At 35.0% G+C, this 16,834-nt stretch overlaps 1 protein-coding gene across 1 annotated transcript; it reads right to left on the bottom strand.

Moving 5' to 3' along the window:
• Positions 1-252: 252 nt before the first annotated feature.
• LOC113238194 (extensin-2-like) lies at positions 253-15,848 on the bottom strand. The gene is made up of 3 exons (XM_026474969.1): positions 15,773-15,848; positions 15,226-15,406; positions 253-1,722 (listed from the first exon to the last, which is right to left on the bottom strand). Exons 2-3 carry the CDS (start codon positions 15,238-15,240, stop codon positions 415-417), a joined length of 1,323 nt encoding a protein of 440 aa, XP_026330754.1. The 5' UTR covers positions 15,241-15,406; positions 15,773-15,848; the 3' UTR covers positions 253-414.
• Between the last annotated feature and the right edge of the window lie 986 nt (positions 15,849-16,834).

Here is a 16,834-nt window from a genome sequence, read left to right as displayed (position 1 = left end):
CGCGTGGCATTTCAACATGGTGACCGTTTTGCCGCGGAAGCACACACAAATGTGGAAGCGTGTCATATCAATTAGATCAGGTATCAATTAGGTAGTTGCATAGGGGATGCAGTAGTCATCGAATAAAAGTAAAGAAAGTTTTTAACAACAATTTAATTATAAATAACAATAATTTGTAGATTATTATGAAATACTGACCATTCGAATTATCAATTTTTAATCATGTGCTAAGCCTCATTAGTGTTTTTAGATTACATGATTAGTAATAATCTTAATAAATTAGTTCTTATTTTACATTCGTTGTACAAACTTACTACCCAACCAACAAAGTTTTATGTTATACGCCATCTTTTTGTACTATACAATCACACTAAGCAGTCACATTCTCTTAAAGTAAAGTCGACTTTCAATTGTTTATTTCTTAGAGACCTTCTCCTCCTTCGGCGTCCGTTTGTAGTGACCGTAAGTTATGCCTCCGCCAGCAGTATGATACATTTGGTTCGGCAAAAAGCCTCGTTCATATTGTCTCGGAATTATCGGCGTATGCGAAAAATGCCTACCTGTTGATAAAGCCTCATACGCTGCCAAGGGATCCTTAGCGTATCCTTTTTTTAAATAGTCTACCTGAACACTAGACGGCACATAGGAATCCAATAGAGATGATGGACGCCTTTTAAAGGGAGTGCCGTACGTTTCGCTCGTCTTAGGAGTGTAGGCACTCGAAATAAAGTTACCACCCGAAGCGTACACTGGCCTTGTCAAGGGCCTACTGAAGAAGGGCAAAGCTTTTGGGAGATGAGCTAGATGTGGAGGAGGACTTTTCAACAGCAAGGGGTTCGGAGGCGGTAGTTCAGATATGCTAGTATGCCTGTATTCTTCCCTAATTGGTGCTCGAGAGTTGTAATAACGTGGGTACTCGGGCGCTGTAGGTTTAGTATAAGGCACTTCGGTTTGTGTTACGTATTGCTTTGGACTTTCGGCTTCATCCTGTACATCGTCTACAGCATTTGTGTCAGTGTACTGCTGATAGTAGCCCTTGGATATGACTGGTGGCGCAACTAAAGCTGTAGGATATTGAACTACTGGCATTTGATAGACCACTGGACCGACAGTGGACTGTACAGGAGCAATTGTCGGTTGACTGTAAGTGACATAGGCTACTGGTGGTTGATATTGCTGGACATACGTTTTGCCTGTTGGTGTTACATATGTTGGAACTTCCACGTAGTTGGCGTGTGCTTGCACGGACTCAGGAACGTGATAGGCTGGGACACGCGGCGCCGGTGCGGAGTACTGCACGGCTGGCTGGTGACTGGCCGCTTGCTCTGAAGTTTCACTGTAATACTGGGGGACTAGATATATCTGCATTGGAACGTTTGATAAGTACCCAACCATCGCTTGCTGCGCGGGAGGCGGTCCGTACTGAGGCTTTGGCGACACTGGTGGCGGCCTTTCCGGGGGTTCCGTAACTGCGTACTGATGAACAAAACGTGGTTGCTGCGGTGCTTGTGTTGGAGTATCAAAGTATCGAATAAGTCCGTTTTTAAAGAATTCCAGCGGAAGCAATCCTGGCGCCGTTCCTGAACCAGAACTTTGCGAACGCGGCTCTGACTTATCGATGTCCTTTTCCTTTTCGCTTTTCAAGTTGTCGTCTTCAATGTCCTGTAGTTCGATTTTTTTGTCGGCAACCACGGTAAAAACGAGCAGGAAAACAGGTGCGACCTGAAAGTAAAAGCGGAAAGTGAATGAGGTGGATGTCCGAGTCGCGTGGCGGCCAAACCACATAGCCAAAGATGGCGGGAGGAGGCGTGCCATAGCCACCGCCGTCCAACAGGTGAATGGCAAAAAATGGAGTCGAACTAGAGCCTATTATGAAACCGGTTAACGTCGTACTGAGAAACGGGAATGCTAGCTTTTACTCAGTAATTTATGTGGTTAACAGATTCCAACACTTTCGTGCTATGTTATCTGGTTGCGGTTAAATTATCATTAGTTTATTTTTATGAGCTCGTACTGAATCACTCGCTGTCGTATTATGCGATTGATGTTACATCAACATTTTGGTTTCGTGGCAGCTAATAAATAGGCAGAAATAGACGGTGATAGTAATTACACCTATGCAATGATAATTTATTACTTTAACACCGTGGTATCCTGGTCGTAGTACGCGTGATGCTCAAGGTTGTTTTATGTCGGTTAGAGTGCGATGACCACATGATATGTATGAAAGTTGCAGGCGAGAATAACTAGTGACAGTTTTTATTCATCGTTTTTATAGCAATAGACCGCTAGTCACATACCTAACACTAGACAATCAATACGCTCTTTTGAGTTTATATTCGTCACTTCCTTTTCCGATAAAGAAAAATATTGGTCTAATAACCGCCCTTTGGTAGAGACCTGTGAGTCTGGACTAAATAAAACCCATGTATTGCCAGTGTTTTCTAGAAAGGGCGTAAGCAACATTTCGAAAAAATTGTCAGCATAGCATGTTTTTGGTTTTCACAACTATTTTAAAATGTTTACGTCAATTTTCACAATAGAATTTTGAAAAAAGACGAAAATATTTTATAACAGGAAATGAAACCATTTATTCGGATTTAAATCGCTTATATTTGTTTTTATAAACAAACCAACGTTTCGTCCCTTTACAGGTTCCATGGTCACAGTAGACTGTCAACGATTTAAATCCCGAAAAATAGTTTCATTTTCCATGTGTAACAATCGCGAAAACCTAAGATATTTTAAAACAGTCGTTAAAACCTAAAACATGCTCCCTGAAATTTTTTTTAAATACCGACGATATGGATTGACATCACTGTATTATTATTATATATCAATTTACTATGATCAAACATTACAAAACACAACAATCAATATTGTGAGAGAGTTCTTTTTTAATTTCTATTTTAGGAATTAACTATTCGGTGTTACGAAACAAATTCTTCTTTTGTTTTGAAGTTTCACATCACATGCAATGCAATTGAGGCGAGGAGAATATTAATTCTGACCATCGTTCTAAATAAATTGTTCGTTATAACAATTGTATTGCCTTGTGATAACGTTATTGGATTAATAGAGACCTGTTCAATAGACCATTACAATGCACATTTGTTTATTTTTTTTAATACATTCAATCAGTTTTTGATTTAGAAGTTTTGTTCCAAAGCAAAAATTGAATCGTAAATTGCAATAAGCTTATAATATTGCTTAATAAAATGTTAGTTATCAAAAGGGAAAACGTTACCAGTCTACTGTGCACAATACTCCCACGACGGCGCGACCTTTGATGTGTTTTCTGCTTTTTAATTAAAAGAGGTTTTTCAAGGAGAATTTTCTTTTATGTTCTAGCGATGGTTTGAAAATGAAACCATTATATAATAATAATAAACATAACGCACACACTCATTCATCAGGAAAACCCTATGTCGCGGGTGCCATGAACACACACATAGACAACTTCAAATTACACCCAAACTCACGAGATAAACAAATGTAGGTGCATACAAATATGTCTCCCGGCCAGGGAATCAAAATCCAATAAACCTTATTTTTCTCCTAATATCCCTAGATATAATATTGTCTTCAAATTCAACTAGGACCATTATTCAGGTACGCTCTTTTTTACAACAAAGAATCATCAAAATAGGTTCACAAATAATAAAGAGTAATCGAGTAACATACCCACAAAAAAAAACAGACGAATTGAGAACATCATCCTTTTTTGAAGTCCGTTAAAAATACAAATAATAAGTACATAAAGGTTTTTAGTAATTTTATGACACATTGCCATTGACTTACAATTATATGGACGTCGGGTCCGCGCTAAAAAGTGTCCGAACTTATAGGGCGTTAAAATCGTATACAGAGCGTCATTCACGCTCTAGTCTTCGTTTGTTCGACTGACAGCAAAGCAAGCAAAATTAAACAGTACTGCGATGACATTACAATTTAAATTCAACGTTTTAGATTTGTCATATTCCATGTCACTGCGTTTAAATAAGTTGACTTGGGACATTTTTTCCGTGGTTTTTGTATTAGTCCCGTCGTCCACTTATTTGTAAGTCAATGCACATTGCACATTTTATAGAGCCTTTAGGGTGTTACAACAAGGCTTAGAGCTTTTTTTAGTAAAGCGACCACATGGTTATTCTGAAAGAGTTCAGTCGATCTACTCTCGTTCTCGTTCGACATTCCGTCCGAAACAACTTCTGTCAAATAAGTAAAGCCACCAAATCAAAAGACACTTATGAAGCTTCATTCGCATCATAGGTCTGTTAATTTTGGTCGATTATCAAGTAAAAGTAAATTCTCAAATAAAAGTGAAATATCAAGTAAACGTAAATTATAACGAGTAAATTCTCAAGTAAAAGTAAAAGGTCAATTAAAGCTAATTCAATGTTGTTCAATAATTAATAATGATTCTCGTAGTACGGATCGGTGTTAATTGGATATCACAGATGTAATTATATTACGAAGTTAGTGACATCTCATTACATGCCTGTCGAGTTATCAAATTGTGAACATTTATTAACTAAATCATTTTCGATTTATAATAATGCACTCGTTACTTTATTCTGCAAAAGAAATGCATAAGGATATTGGTAAATATATTTAAAAACAGATAGGTACTTATAGTTCACATTTTGCTACTTTCAACATTTTAACTTTCACATCAATACATAACACTTAAAACTCGTACGAAAATACAGTCACTTGTTTGGACAAGACATGCATTATTTCCATATTTATTATATATATTAGGGGTTAAAGTATGAAATTGCCGTTTTATTGCAATAGGTTCTTTGAATTTTCATAGAATCTTCATGGTTTGAGGTTTTCGAATGAAACTTTTTTCAAATGGTTTCTGTGATTTTTTTTTTTAAATTTGAAACATTTGAATATCGACTTTCAATTGTTTTTGTTATTCAATTTAGACAAGAAAGATGGATACTGCGAAAATTCGAGTGATTTTTGAATACGAGTTCCGACGCGGAACTAACGCGGCAGAAACAGCCCGCAATATCAATGCTGCGTTTGGAGAGGGGTCTACTAATGAACGCACCGTGCGATTTTGGTTTAAACGCTTTCGTGATGGAAATTTCGACTTAAAGAACGAGCCACGAGGAAGACCGCCCACACAGGTGAATAACGATGAATTAAGAGAGATAGTGGAAGCCGATCCTAGTCAAACTACCCAGGAATTAGCGGCATGGTTTAACGTTACCTTACCCACAATATTGACTCACTTGCTTCAAATCAATAAAATAAAAAAATACGAAAAATGGGTGCCTCATGATCTGACTGATCTGCAGAAAGAAACGCGTGTTGAAACTTGTGTTGCCTTGTTGAACCGGTACAGAAATAAAGGAATATTGGATCGAATTGTAACATGTGATGAAAAGTGGATTCTTTATGATAACCGGAAAAGAAAAATGCAATGGCTGACCCCAGGTCAAATGCCACAACAGTGTCCTAAAGCAAAACTTACCAATAAAAAGGTAATGGTAACTGTTTGGTGGTCTCAGCATGGTGTTATTCACTATAGTTTTCTCCGATCTGGTCAAGCAATAACGGCAGATGTCTATTGTGCCGAACTCCGAACCATGTTGACAAAACTAGCAGTAAAACAGCCCCGACTCATGAATCGATCTTCACCATTATTGCTCCACGACAACGCGAGACCTCACACAGCACGAGAAACCATTTTGACCCTTCAGGAACTGCAGTTAGAAACCATTCGTCATCCTCCGTATTCACCAGACCTTGCTCCAACGGACTACCATTTTTTTCGTGATTTGGACAATTATCTACGTGACAAGAAGTTTTCTTCCCAGGAGGCAGTACAAAATGCTTTCACACAGTTTGTGCAGTCTAGATCGTCGGAGTTCTATCGCAAAGGCATTAATAACCTTCCCATTAGATGGCAATGCATAGATAATAATGGCAACTATTTTGATTAAATAAATTTGTTAAAAATTTAAAAAATAAACAATTTAGATTTTCAGTACAAATCGGCAATTTCATACTTTAACCCCTATTATTATTTATTATTATATATGTTACACATATATTGGTTCATTTATGTATTGTTATAATATAATTAGATAACAAATAAAGACAGATAATTATACAAAGGAATAAGAAAAAGACGTAAATTGATCAGCTCATTTACAAATTGACACATTGTTAACTCAGCGACCTGCCATATGACAATAAAATTTATTTTATTTGTAAGTCAATGTAAAACACACTCATAATAAAAATATTAACAAGCAACATATGTTTGCAAATAAATTGAAATAATTCTTACTGTCGAAGTGTTTTTTTTTTTTAATTTACAGCGACTTTTTTATTACGAAAACAGATAATGTACTTAGTAAAGTAAGTTAAGTTACAGTGCACTTACAGAGTTTATGTTGGGGCATGTAATAAATTTAAGTCCTTTTCTGTACCACATAATACAATAGATGACATGAGTATGACTGTATGTAATAATGCGTCCATATTAGATTAGAATATATTAGATTATTTCTTTTTCCAGTACATATAATATTTCAGTATAAATTGCACTTTATATGAAAGTGTAAGAATATAAGTAAATAAATTATAAGTATAAAAAGATCTAAACTAGATTGCCATCCATTATTATAAATTTATATGCGTCTGATTGCTCAACACGGGTCTTCTCGGAGGAGACGGCTAAGGTCATAGTCCGACATACTGACCTAATACAGGATGGACACTTTACACCTTTTCCAGCTGTTATGAACTTTTTTATTCATTTCTTGACAATGTTTTTTTCTTCACCGTTAGCGAGTCATTGCCCTTAACTTAACTTAGAGGTTAAAATCATAAATAAATTTAAATAAAGGATTTTAACCATAGCCTTGTGAAAGAGTTCATCCAGACTAGTGCTGCCACCATACCCATTTCTGCCGCCAGGCAGTAATGCGAACATTACCGTGTTCCAGATTTGAAAGGTAAGGGTGCTGGTGAAATTATGAGCACATGACAATTTTCAACTTATGTCTCAGCGTGATGGGGGCAGTGGCAATGCCCTTGAGCGGCACTGCAACTGTTATGGACAGACGTGACGCTTACCACCAGGCGCACGACTTGTTCGTCCCGTCACTAAGCATCATAATAAAAAGAAGCAACCGTTTTTCCACTAGGCGCACATGGCTCACTGTTGTTAAATAATGCGCTATTAGAGAAAAAGAACTCAGGTTATTGAGAGTGTTTCATCTACTAGTAAATACTGTGGATCAAAAATAAACACTCAACCTGCCCAATAGATATGAAACCTACACATTTTGCAAAGCAGTGAGTAAACATTACATAACATTCCGAATTCGGCTACCAAATCGATTTCGGCCTACTGATTAACAAAAAAAACATTCATTTTTCTATTTCGTAAAGTGATCTTATAAACACCTACGTTTACTCGTAAACGATAATACATTAATAATAATAATAACGCACACACTCAACATAGCCCCGCACTAGAGAAACCCTGTGTCACGTGCGCCATGGACACACACATAGACAACCACAAATTACACCCAAACTCACGAGAGAAATAAATGTAGGCCATACAAATATTTCTCCCGGCCCGGGAATTGAACTTGGGACCTCTGCGTCGCAGTCCGGCATGGTAACCGTTCGGCCACGAAGGATATATATATTATACCTCCACATTATGATACACTCAACCATGTGTAGCATACAATGTATATGATATACTCGGTTGAGACTGTATAATGTATATATTTTTTTTATATTATCAAGTGATGGGAAGAACAAGTTATGGGCTTAGTGGTAAACGACACGCCTGTGTATAACAGTTGCAGTGCCGCTCAGAGTTTTACATCGCAAAGATCGGAGAGGCACTGCCACGGCGCCCGTCACCCTGAGATGACAAATATATAAGCTGACAAAGCTGACAAAGTCCCATGTGCCTGTAATTTCACGAGCACCCTTCAAAACTGAAACACAATAGTGTTGACATTACTGCTTAGCTGTAGATATAAGTAAGGTGGCAGTACTTCCCTGGATGAACTTTTCACAAGGAGTTCTACTCATCTAAAAATGTGAAATGTATTATCATTACGAGATCTTCATGCCTGGTTAGACACGATATTTTTAACCGATTTAAAAAAGAAGTTTCTTTATTCTACTGTATTTTGTTGTGTGTATGTTACGCGATTACTCCGAGATTTATGAATCGATTTCGATGATTCTTTTCTTGTTGGAAAGGGGAATCCTCAATGGTGATTCCATTCATATTTGAAGAAAATATTCCACCTTTAATGATGGCAAATTAGGGGATGGTTTCGATTTCTGTGATTTCACACGCTTTCCGCTAACCTATCTCAATAAAACTTGGCACATTGACGTAATTCCACAAACTTTAGAGGTGGTTTTTTTTTTTAATCAAATGAACCGACACCGGGTTCGCGGAGTATTAAATTAATTTACGCGCATTCTAATTAACATGTATTTCCGTAAAATCTCTAACTAAAACAAAATATAAATCTAAAAATTTTGCAAAATGTCTTTTACCGCTATTCCGTTTTGCTCATTTACTTTTTTAATCGACTTTAAAAAAAGGAGGAGCTTCTCTATTCGACTGTAACTTTTTTGTATGTATGTTACGCGATAAATGGCAAACCTGCACGACCTGAAAAGTTATTCATCCCCGGTTTTTTTAGTACTGAGTCTCTCAGTCTGTACCGAGGTTATACTTTAAAAACTCTTTATAATCAGCAAAGTTTATAGTTAACTAATGTTCCAGCTTGTTTTTTTTTTTAGTCAAATGTTTAATAAACTAGACATGCTTATTAGGAAGTTATGTAAGTAGTGAGCGTAAAACATCCATTTGAAGTGGCATCGTATGTCGAAGATGAACAGATACGAAAACTTTACTGACAGTAAAATACATTTTAGCTGCGAGGCAAACTTCGATACGTGTGCATACCTGTAATTATGTAGATGGATGTAAAGAGCTTATAAAGCAATTAAATTTCTTCCATCTTAATCTTATAAAGCAAAAGGCTGCCTTACCCTAATTCCTTGTAAAAGAGTTCGTTTTTCTATTTCAGCCGCCACGCAGCTAAATGAGCATTACTGCGTTTCAGTTTTGAAGGGTAAGTGTGCTGGTAAAATTACAGGCACACGAGACTTGTCAACTTATGTCTCTGGGTGACAGGCGCCAGTATTTGCGATTTAAATCTCTTGCTTGTCGCTAAACGCATGTCACTTACCATCGGGTGCACGATTTGTTCGTCCCGTCGCTTGGTGGTGTAAAATAAAAAAGAATTAAATCGGACAAGGTGCAAAAAAACCACTCATACCTAAATCTGCACAGCAATTTCATTGAGATCAAGGTTCACAGTGTCGTGCACCATCTTAATCACATTATCATCAACACATGCCTACATAACCTTTTATTGGCAAAGTGCCTTTACTTAGAGTAACAGGGTACATTCAAAGTACTATATAAACAATTAAATTATTATATTTAATAATGAATTTGTCATGTTACTGTATTAATTTACATTTATTAGTTATTAAGAATCCATATTGACATTTCCTGTACGCAGTACCTATAGTTGCAAATGTTAGTTTAGTTACTTTTTAGTTTTCATTAAGTATCTTAATTTGTATATGTACTCTATTGTGTACTATGACTTACTACTATATAATTATTTCTCATTATTTTGTAAACTTACGCTCACTTTTCGAAGAGTAGTATAAAATGACATGTATTTGTATGAAATTTGTAATGTCGAGAGAAATAAATGTTTATTATTATTATAATTCCTCAACAAGGACTTTAGATCGCGTTGTATGAGCTTGGCCTAAACCCTCCCTACACCCCAGCCCTGCAATTATGTATATGGTTTGATTGATGATGATGATTATGATAAAGTTTTAAGATATTTCGTTTAAATTGGTTTCCACTTTTTTTATATCTAAAATGTGTAAGATGTCTATTTTTTTAGCATCTAAATTTTTTAAACGCCAATTCTCTTTGATAGCATTCTTTCAAAAGTCCCATAACATAGTGCTATTGTGAAGCCATGCAAATAAAGTTTTAGCACTTAAACGACGCCCCTGACATAAAGTCAGATATTAACATTTGGCCTCTCAGTATTGACCTCCTGACAAATGCAAACGAGTTTAATGACACTGTTTTGAAAATATCATAACATAATTTGCAAAATATAACTGCCTCTGTGGCCGAACGGTTACCAAGCCGGACTGCCATGCAGAGGTCCTGGATTCGCTTCCCCGTCTGGGAGAAATATGTATATGGCCTACATTTATTTCTCTCCTGAGTTTGGGTGTAATTTGTGGTTGTCTATGTGTGTGTCCATGGCACCCGCGACACAGGGTTTCCCTAGTGCGGGGCTATGTTGAGTGTGTGCGTTATTATTATTATTATTATTATTAAAATAAAAGCAATACGTTACTGTAAGTGTCAGATAATCAGTGCTAAATGAAGAGATGTCGGGTTAATTCACGGTAATGCTAAGAACTCATTGCCTAGTATTATTATTGTTAATATGAAAAGTTTCAGCTATTTCTAAATCATATAAATATGAAAACGAAGAGCAAATTTTTGAATTTGCATGTTCCGTATTCCTGCTGGTTTTTATTACATCACATACTTTATTGTTCAATTTAATAAACCGCACACTGAGGACCTTCATTATTTTTATAAGTAGGATAGAGGTGAAATTTTAAGCAAAATTTTTGTAAGTATATTGCATAATAACCCCATAAATGCACAAATGAAAAAGTTTTAATTTTATGCGAAAAGTCATATTTCGAAAACGCATAATTAAAATAAAATTATTATGTGTCAATTTCCGGACCTCTACGTAAATACGGAAATACCTATACAGAAGAATAATAGTAATCTGAGGCCCGTTTATAATTACATGTGAAAGTAATATGTATATGTTGATTAATTATAAAGGATATATTTTCCTTTATAATTAATCAACATTTGGGGTACAGAAAGAAGGAGTAATTTTGGTTATAGTAGCGTACATATGTACCAATTTTTCCTGCAAATAAAACCATTAAAAAACTTAACACATGCGTATTGCTACAGAATTGACCCTTAAAGAACCTGTAAGACACTTTATTGTACATTTTTTTTATCTTAACTTTTACGTACTTCAACATCATAAAGGAATCTACCAAAAACCTGTTGACAAGAACATTAGCCCTTCACTTTATTGCGCAAACGCATCCTCTTTCAAGCTTTCGTGTCAGAACGTTACGTCACTTAGTGTAATTGGTAGAAATATATTAATAACGTAGAGTTTAAGTTGTTCCGGTCTAAATGTGGTACAATTGACACTGTGTGTTGAAATTAAATACTCACAGAGTTTGGGGGCTTACGATTTTTCCAAGGTATAGTACCTTCGAGGTGTTTACAGAGATAAATTTATTTTATTATGGAATCATCATCACGGAGGCCTTTTTGTGATTCAATCTTGGACATAGGCCTCTTCCTCCACTCCTGACGATCTAGTGCCCGACACATCCAGCTCCGACCTCCGTGTCGTCGGATGTCGTCCACCCAACGCTCACCGCTGGATTGTGGAATAGGCAGTTAAACATTAAAAAAATAGGATATTCATCTAATATAAAAGAAGTTTCATTATCCTCCAGGTCTTACATCATTATTAAAAGTCAGTATAGTATATTATCTTCTACTTTCATTGAAGTTCCTTGCCAAAACAACCTCGTTGTTCGCTCTCTTAATCATATTTTATAAAGGAAATGATATATATCATCTTTCACACTATCTATCCATCTAATCAATATTATCTTTGTTAATAGGGATAATGTAGCCGTGCGTTGGTCAAGCGCATATATTTTTATGTACAATATAGTCGTATAAGTTTATGTAGACAGTTCCGCAATAGTCTAACTTCATGTACACAGTTTAAGATAAAAAATTATGTACTCGTTTTACAATGGGACTTGGTTCCAGAAAAACAGAGCCCAGGGATATCTAAGCAAAATCCTTTAAATACGTTTCAAAAGCAATGTCTGATTGATCCGAGAACCTTTTTAATGGACTTTCCAATTTAAACCCATCAAAGTCACGAAGCTCTTTGTTTCCTCCTTCTTAATGCGTACGAGAAATAAATTGAATACCGTATTTATGTTTCGGAATTGGTATTTTTTAGACAAAGGCGTTCTGTCATCAGTCACATTAATGTCTCGTTCAACATGGACCCTGCTAGGGCGTTGCAACCTGTAAGTACATGTACATTAACTACTCTAAATCTTTTCTAAACAAAATATCTAAATATTAATGCACATGAACTAAGTTTGTAGCCAAACATGCTTCTATTTTGCATTAAAAAAACTAATTTGTGCTCAATTCCTTTTTAGACGGTGGATATTGGCTTAATATGACTGAGACTGAGCGGGGGTTTGACTTTACACTTGACATAATTAGAACCTTTCTATAAAAAAACCAACCTCAAAAGTTCGTGGATTGTATATATTTAGCTAGCTAGTTAGCTCCCCTTAGAGGTGGAATATTACATATAATTCAGTCTTATTGAGAACCTCCTCCTTTTTTGAAGTGCGTTAAAAATAATATCAGAAATACTTTAATTGTTTATGTTAACACGTAAGTTACATTGTAGTAGGTTTGTTGAAGAATAAAGTACTGAATTGCAATTACTTCTGCCAAAAAATAAGCTCATTTATTGAAAGAGCACACATCTCTTGCTCTCTAAATTTAATATCTTAATATCTAGACTAGAAGATTTAGTGGTAGAAATTTCTTTTTTTGTTTTGTTCTGCGTAGGATAATACAAGTTTCACGTGAGTACTTGTTATTTATATTAAATAACAAGAATAAGCATAAGTAATAAAAGAGGAAAATATCTCCTGGTATAATGCCTCAGAGCACGGCCCTTGACAAAATTTTGTATTTCGATTAGGAGAGTAATTAATCAAAGGCAGAAAATATCTTTTGTTCTGCATAGAATAATGCAGTTCTCACGAGAATACTTGTTATTTATATTAAATAACAAGAATAAGCTGAAGCATTCAGATAGGAAATATTTCCTACATCCTGGGCATAATGCCTCAGATCACGGCCCCTAGAACTTTGTAATTTTAACTAGGAGAGTTAAAGGTAGAAAATATCTTTGTTTAAGTATGTTCTTGTTGTTTATATTAAATATAATGATTTAATATAAACAACACTAACACACGTGAAATGTAACAAATGAAAGATTAGGTTTTCATCAATTAAACTCTAAAAGAAAAATATACACAGATAGCTAATAAACCATATAAATAGCACCCAATAATGTGCCTCCTTTTAAGGTTTCTCCAAGTATCATATAAATCACCTAGAAGATAAACCAGCAAAGCCTTTCTTTGCATAGCACTATCTTTATTACTTATTTCTTTACCACAATTGCTACTCGTAAATAAATAGGGCAGTTATGGTAAATCCTCTATGTTTCGAGAGGCATAAGAGCAGTGATGTTAAAAGCTTATGTCATGCATTAGGGTACTTGAGTTCAATAAAACAGTAGTAAAATTATATTGGAGAACATCAAGTTAATACTTGCAATGCGCTAAGAGTTTTCACATGTAGACTATCATTGATACTACAATTATTATACCGCTAATTATAGTTTATTTTATTATAGGATTTCTAAATATCACCGGTCTAATAGTGACTAAAAAACATCGTCGTTCATCGTAGAAAATCTGTAGTTCAGAGAAGGTTCTAAACTCTTCGAAATCATATGAAGTCTCCAAACTGCATTTGGGCAGTGTTTCATTAATTGCATTATACACAATAAAAACGCTATACATTAATATCGAGTTCTTAAATTTTTACCATTGTTACACATCGGAAATGAAACTATTTTTCTGGATTTAAATGGCGTATGTTTGTTTTTTCAAACAAACCAATGTATCAACCGTGACCATGGGACCTGTAAAGCGCCCGAAACGTTGGTTTGTTAGAAAAAACAAATATACGCGATTTAAATCCGGGAAAATAGTTTCATTTCCTAACTATACATTAATGCTATAGGAAAAGAGTTTACCTCGTATATACCATATCCAGGATTTAGTATAATATTTGCATAAAAAAATGCGCATTTAACCTCGATCTCACCTTTTTTTTTGTTGGAAAGTGACGATGAGGGAAATAAGCCTGTAGGCACGGAATTCCACTCCTCAGGCGTTCACCATATAAATGTGTCAATATAAATATGAGAAGACGAGTCTCTCATTAGAGACTTAATGGATAGGAGAGGGGTTTTACCATTTCATATAGATAATACTTCTACTTAAGACGTTTACTCTTTCATTACAGAATTAATGTATGTGAACCGTTTTCATTTGCCGCAATTAATTAATGTATTTGAAGGGATGTACACACTCTTAATGAAATTAATGAATGTGAGTGGGTATTTTCGACTCTAGAGAATTGATGTGTATGTGAGAATTTGCCCTTTTCCTTACATTGTTAATATGAATGTGTATAGACAAAATACAGTACAAATACCATTGACAATATTTTGCATTTACTTTATAAACATACGAGTACAGTAATATTCAGTGTTATTGGTTGCACGAGTAATCGAGTGATTACGGAACAGACTACTTTTACTGATCATATCAAATTTCAATCTCGCTTTGAAATACTCTCACCATGATCATGGAATGGTCTAAAATACTTAATAGGTCCTCAAAATGGGTGGACGTTTGGAAAACTAAGAGATAATTAATTTTTTATAGAAAGAAAATTAACATCAAAAAATCGTTGAATTACATCTATTTGCTAAGTTTGAATATTGAAATCGGTTAACGGAAAGTGGATGGAATCCAATAAACCGAAATCATCCTCTATTTTGCCACCCTTAGTGGTAGAATTTTCTTCAAATTTAAGTGCGACCACTACTACAATTGGTTCACAAATGTAGTAGTAACAAAAAAAATACAGTTGAACTGAGAAATTGCTCCTTCTTAAAAAAGAGAGGAATCAACTTGTGTGTCACTCAAAATGTGACGTTAACTTTGGCGCTATTAATTTGTAAAAGCAAAGAAATTACTGTTAATATATCTATTAGAAAGTACATTAACAGCAAAAAAAAACACTTTTACAGATGTAAACTTTCATTAAATTTATCATACAAAAGCAAGTGACTGTCTCACCTTAAGCAGCAACATGATGATTGTAACACTGTATGCTCGATCACATATAACACTTGTCCATTGATTTTAATGTCTAATGCTCTATTGTCACTGCACTACTCCGTATTGTCACAATGTCCACATCTCTACTTGTCACAATTTCCGTCGAAAGCCACGTCCATCCACGCAAGTGCAGGAACTCCTATAATTTGAAAACATCGATTAATTGATAAGTGCTACTTCACCGTGACTTAACCTATTAATTATTGGTTATTATCACTTGTCACTGGCACAACAGTAGGGGAAATCACTTATAATTTATTGAGAATATAGGTCAGTGTTTTTTGGCCTTTTAGCATTTTCGAAACTTTATCACGTTTTCAGAATTATTGTGTTCATTATTATGATTCAGATTTCTGAATAATAATAATGTTTTGAATTTTGATTTTTGTTTTTGTTGCAAATTCCAATAATACAATCGCGCCCAAAAACTACAGCCCTATTTACGATATCTAAGGATGTTTCAAGGATGATACACTATTATAAAAAGAAGTAATAATGTACGCACTTTTTTTAATAGAGGCAAGAGTATGAATGCGTTCAGCCGGGTGCCCGGTATGTAAGTGGTCGCGCGTATTGGCGGTTAGTTGTTAAATACCGCACTACTCTACATATCGACGGAAAACGATAGGACGCGCACGCGCAGGCCTAGCGGATTCTATGAAAGTAAGAGTGAGAGGGATTTGCAAAATTTTCGAAAACTACAGTGATTTATTTCTTGCAACAGCCCATTTTCAATATGGCAGAATATCAGTACTTGTTAAGACTTGTATGTATATGCTATTGTGAAGATGTCAAATATTATAAACTATTACGATGCTTTTATGCTATTATTGTTACCTAAACATTACAACAGCTTAATGTTATGATAAACAAAGTGTTCGAGACACAGGTTTGGGATACGGATGGTGCTGCATTATGCAGTTTTTAGTTTCGCTGCACCAATTTGTGTATAAATTGTATCATTTTACCGGGTTACCTTTTTGTTTTGTTTAAAGTATATTTACGTTTAGATATTGTTCATTTGAAATACGTATTTTTTTCTCATTATGTGTAACTGTTTGTCCCTCAATAAAATTAAAAAAAAATAATAAAATAGCAAAGCCATGTAATTCAAAATTTAAGAAAGTTTTGAAGTAAAAAGAAATAATTTGAATTAAAATTTAATCTGTTTATTTTAAAAATGGAGTTAAGTAACTACAAAGTACTAAAGTTAGAAAATCTTTACTTATTTATAACAAGATACTTTAGCGTTACCCACCTCAAGCAACATAAAACACAATTACTTACCTTTACATTCGGTGTTTGTCACAAATCGTAAATTAAATATTGTTAAATTTGTACCTACTACCGTTTGTGCACACATCATCCCAGGTTTTGTATTGATCGAAAGCGAGATATCGTTTTATTACTTCACTTTTTTGGAAATGTAAAAGTTAAAATTGAAATTTAACAGCAAAATTGTAAATTAAAATGTAAAATGTGCATTTGTAGATATGGAAGAGCGGTGCCTCAGGAGGCACAGGAGATGTGTCAGGACACACGTTTGATAAACTTAATAGGAGGTCAC

Source organism: Hyposmocoma kahamanoa, unplaced genomic scaffold (genome assembly GCF_003589595.1).
Source record: "Hyposmocoma kahamanoa isolate Upper Pololo Valley unplaced genomic scaffold, ASM358959v1 95, whole genome shotgun sequence".
NCBI lineage: Eukaryota > Metazoa > Arthropoda > Insecta > Lepidoptera > Cosmopterigidae > Hyposmocoma > Hyposmocoma kahamanoa.
The sequence above is the reverse complement of the archived record's forward strand: the minus strand, read 5'-3'. Positions and strand labels throughout refer to the sequence as shown.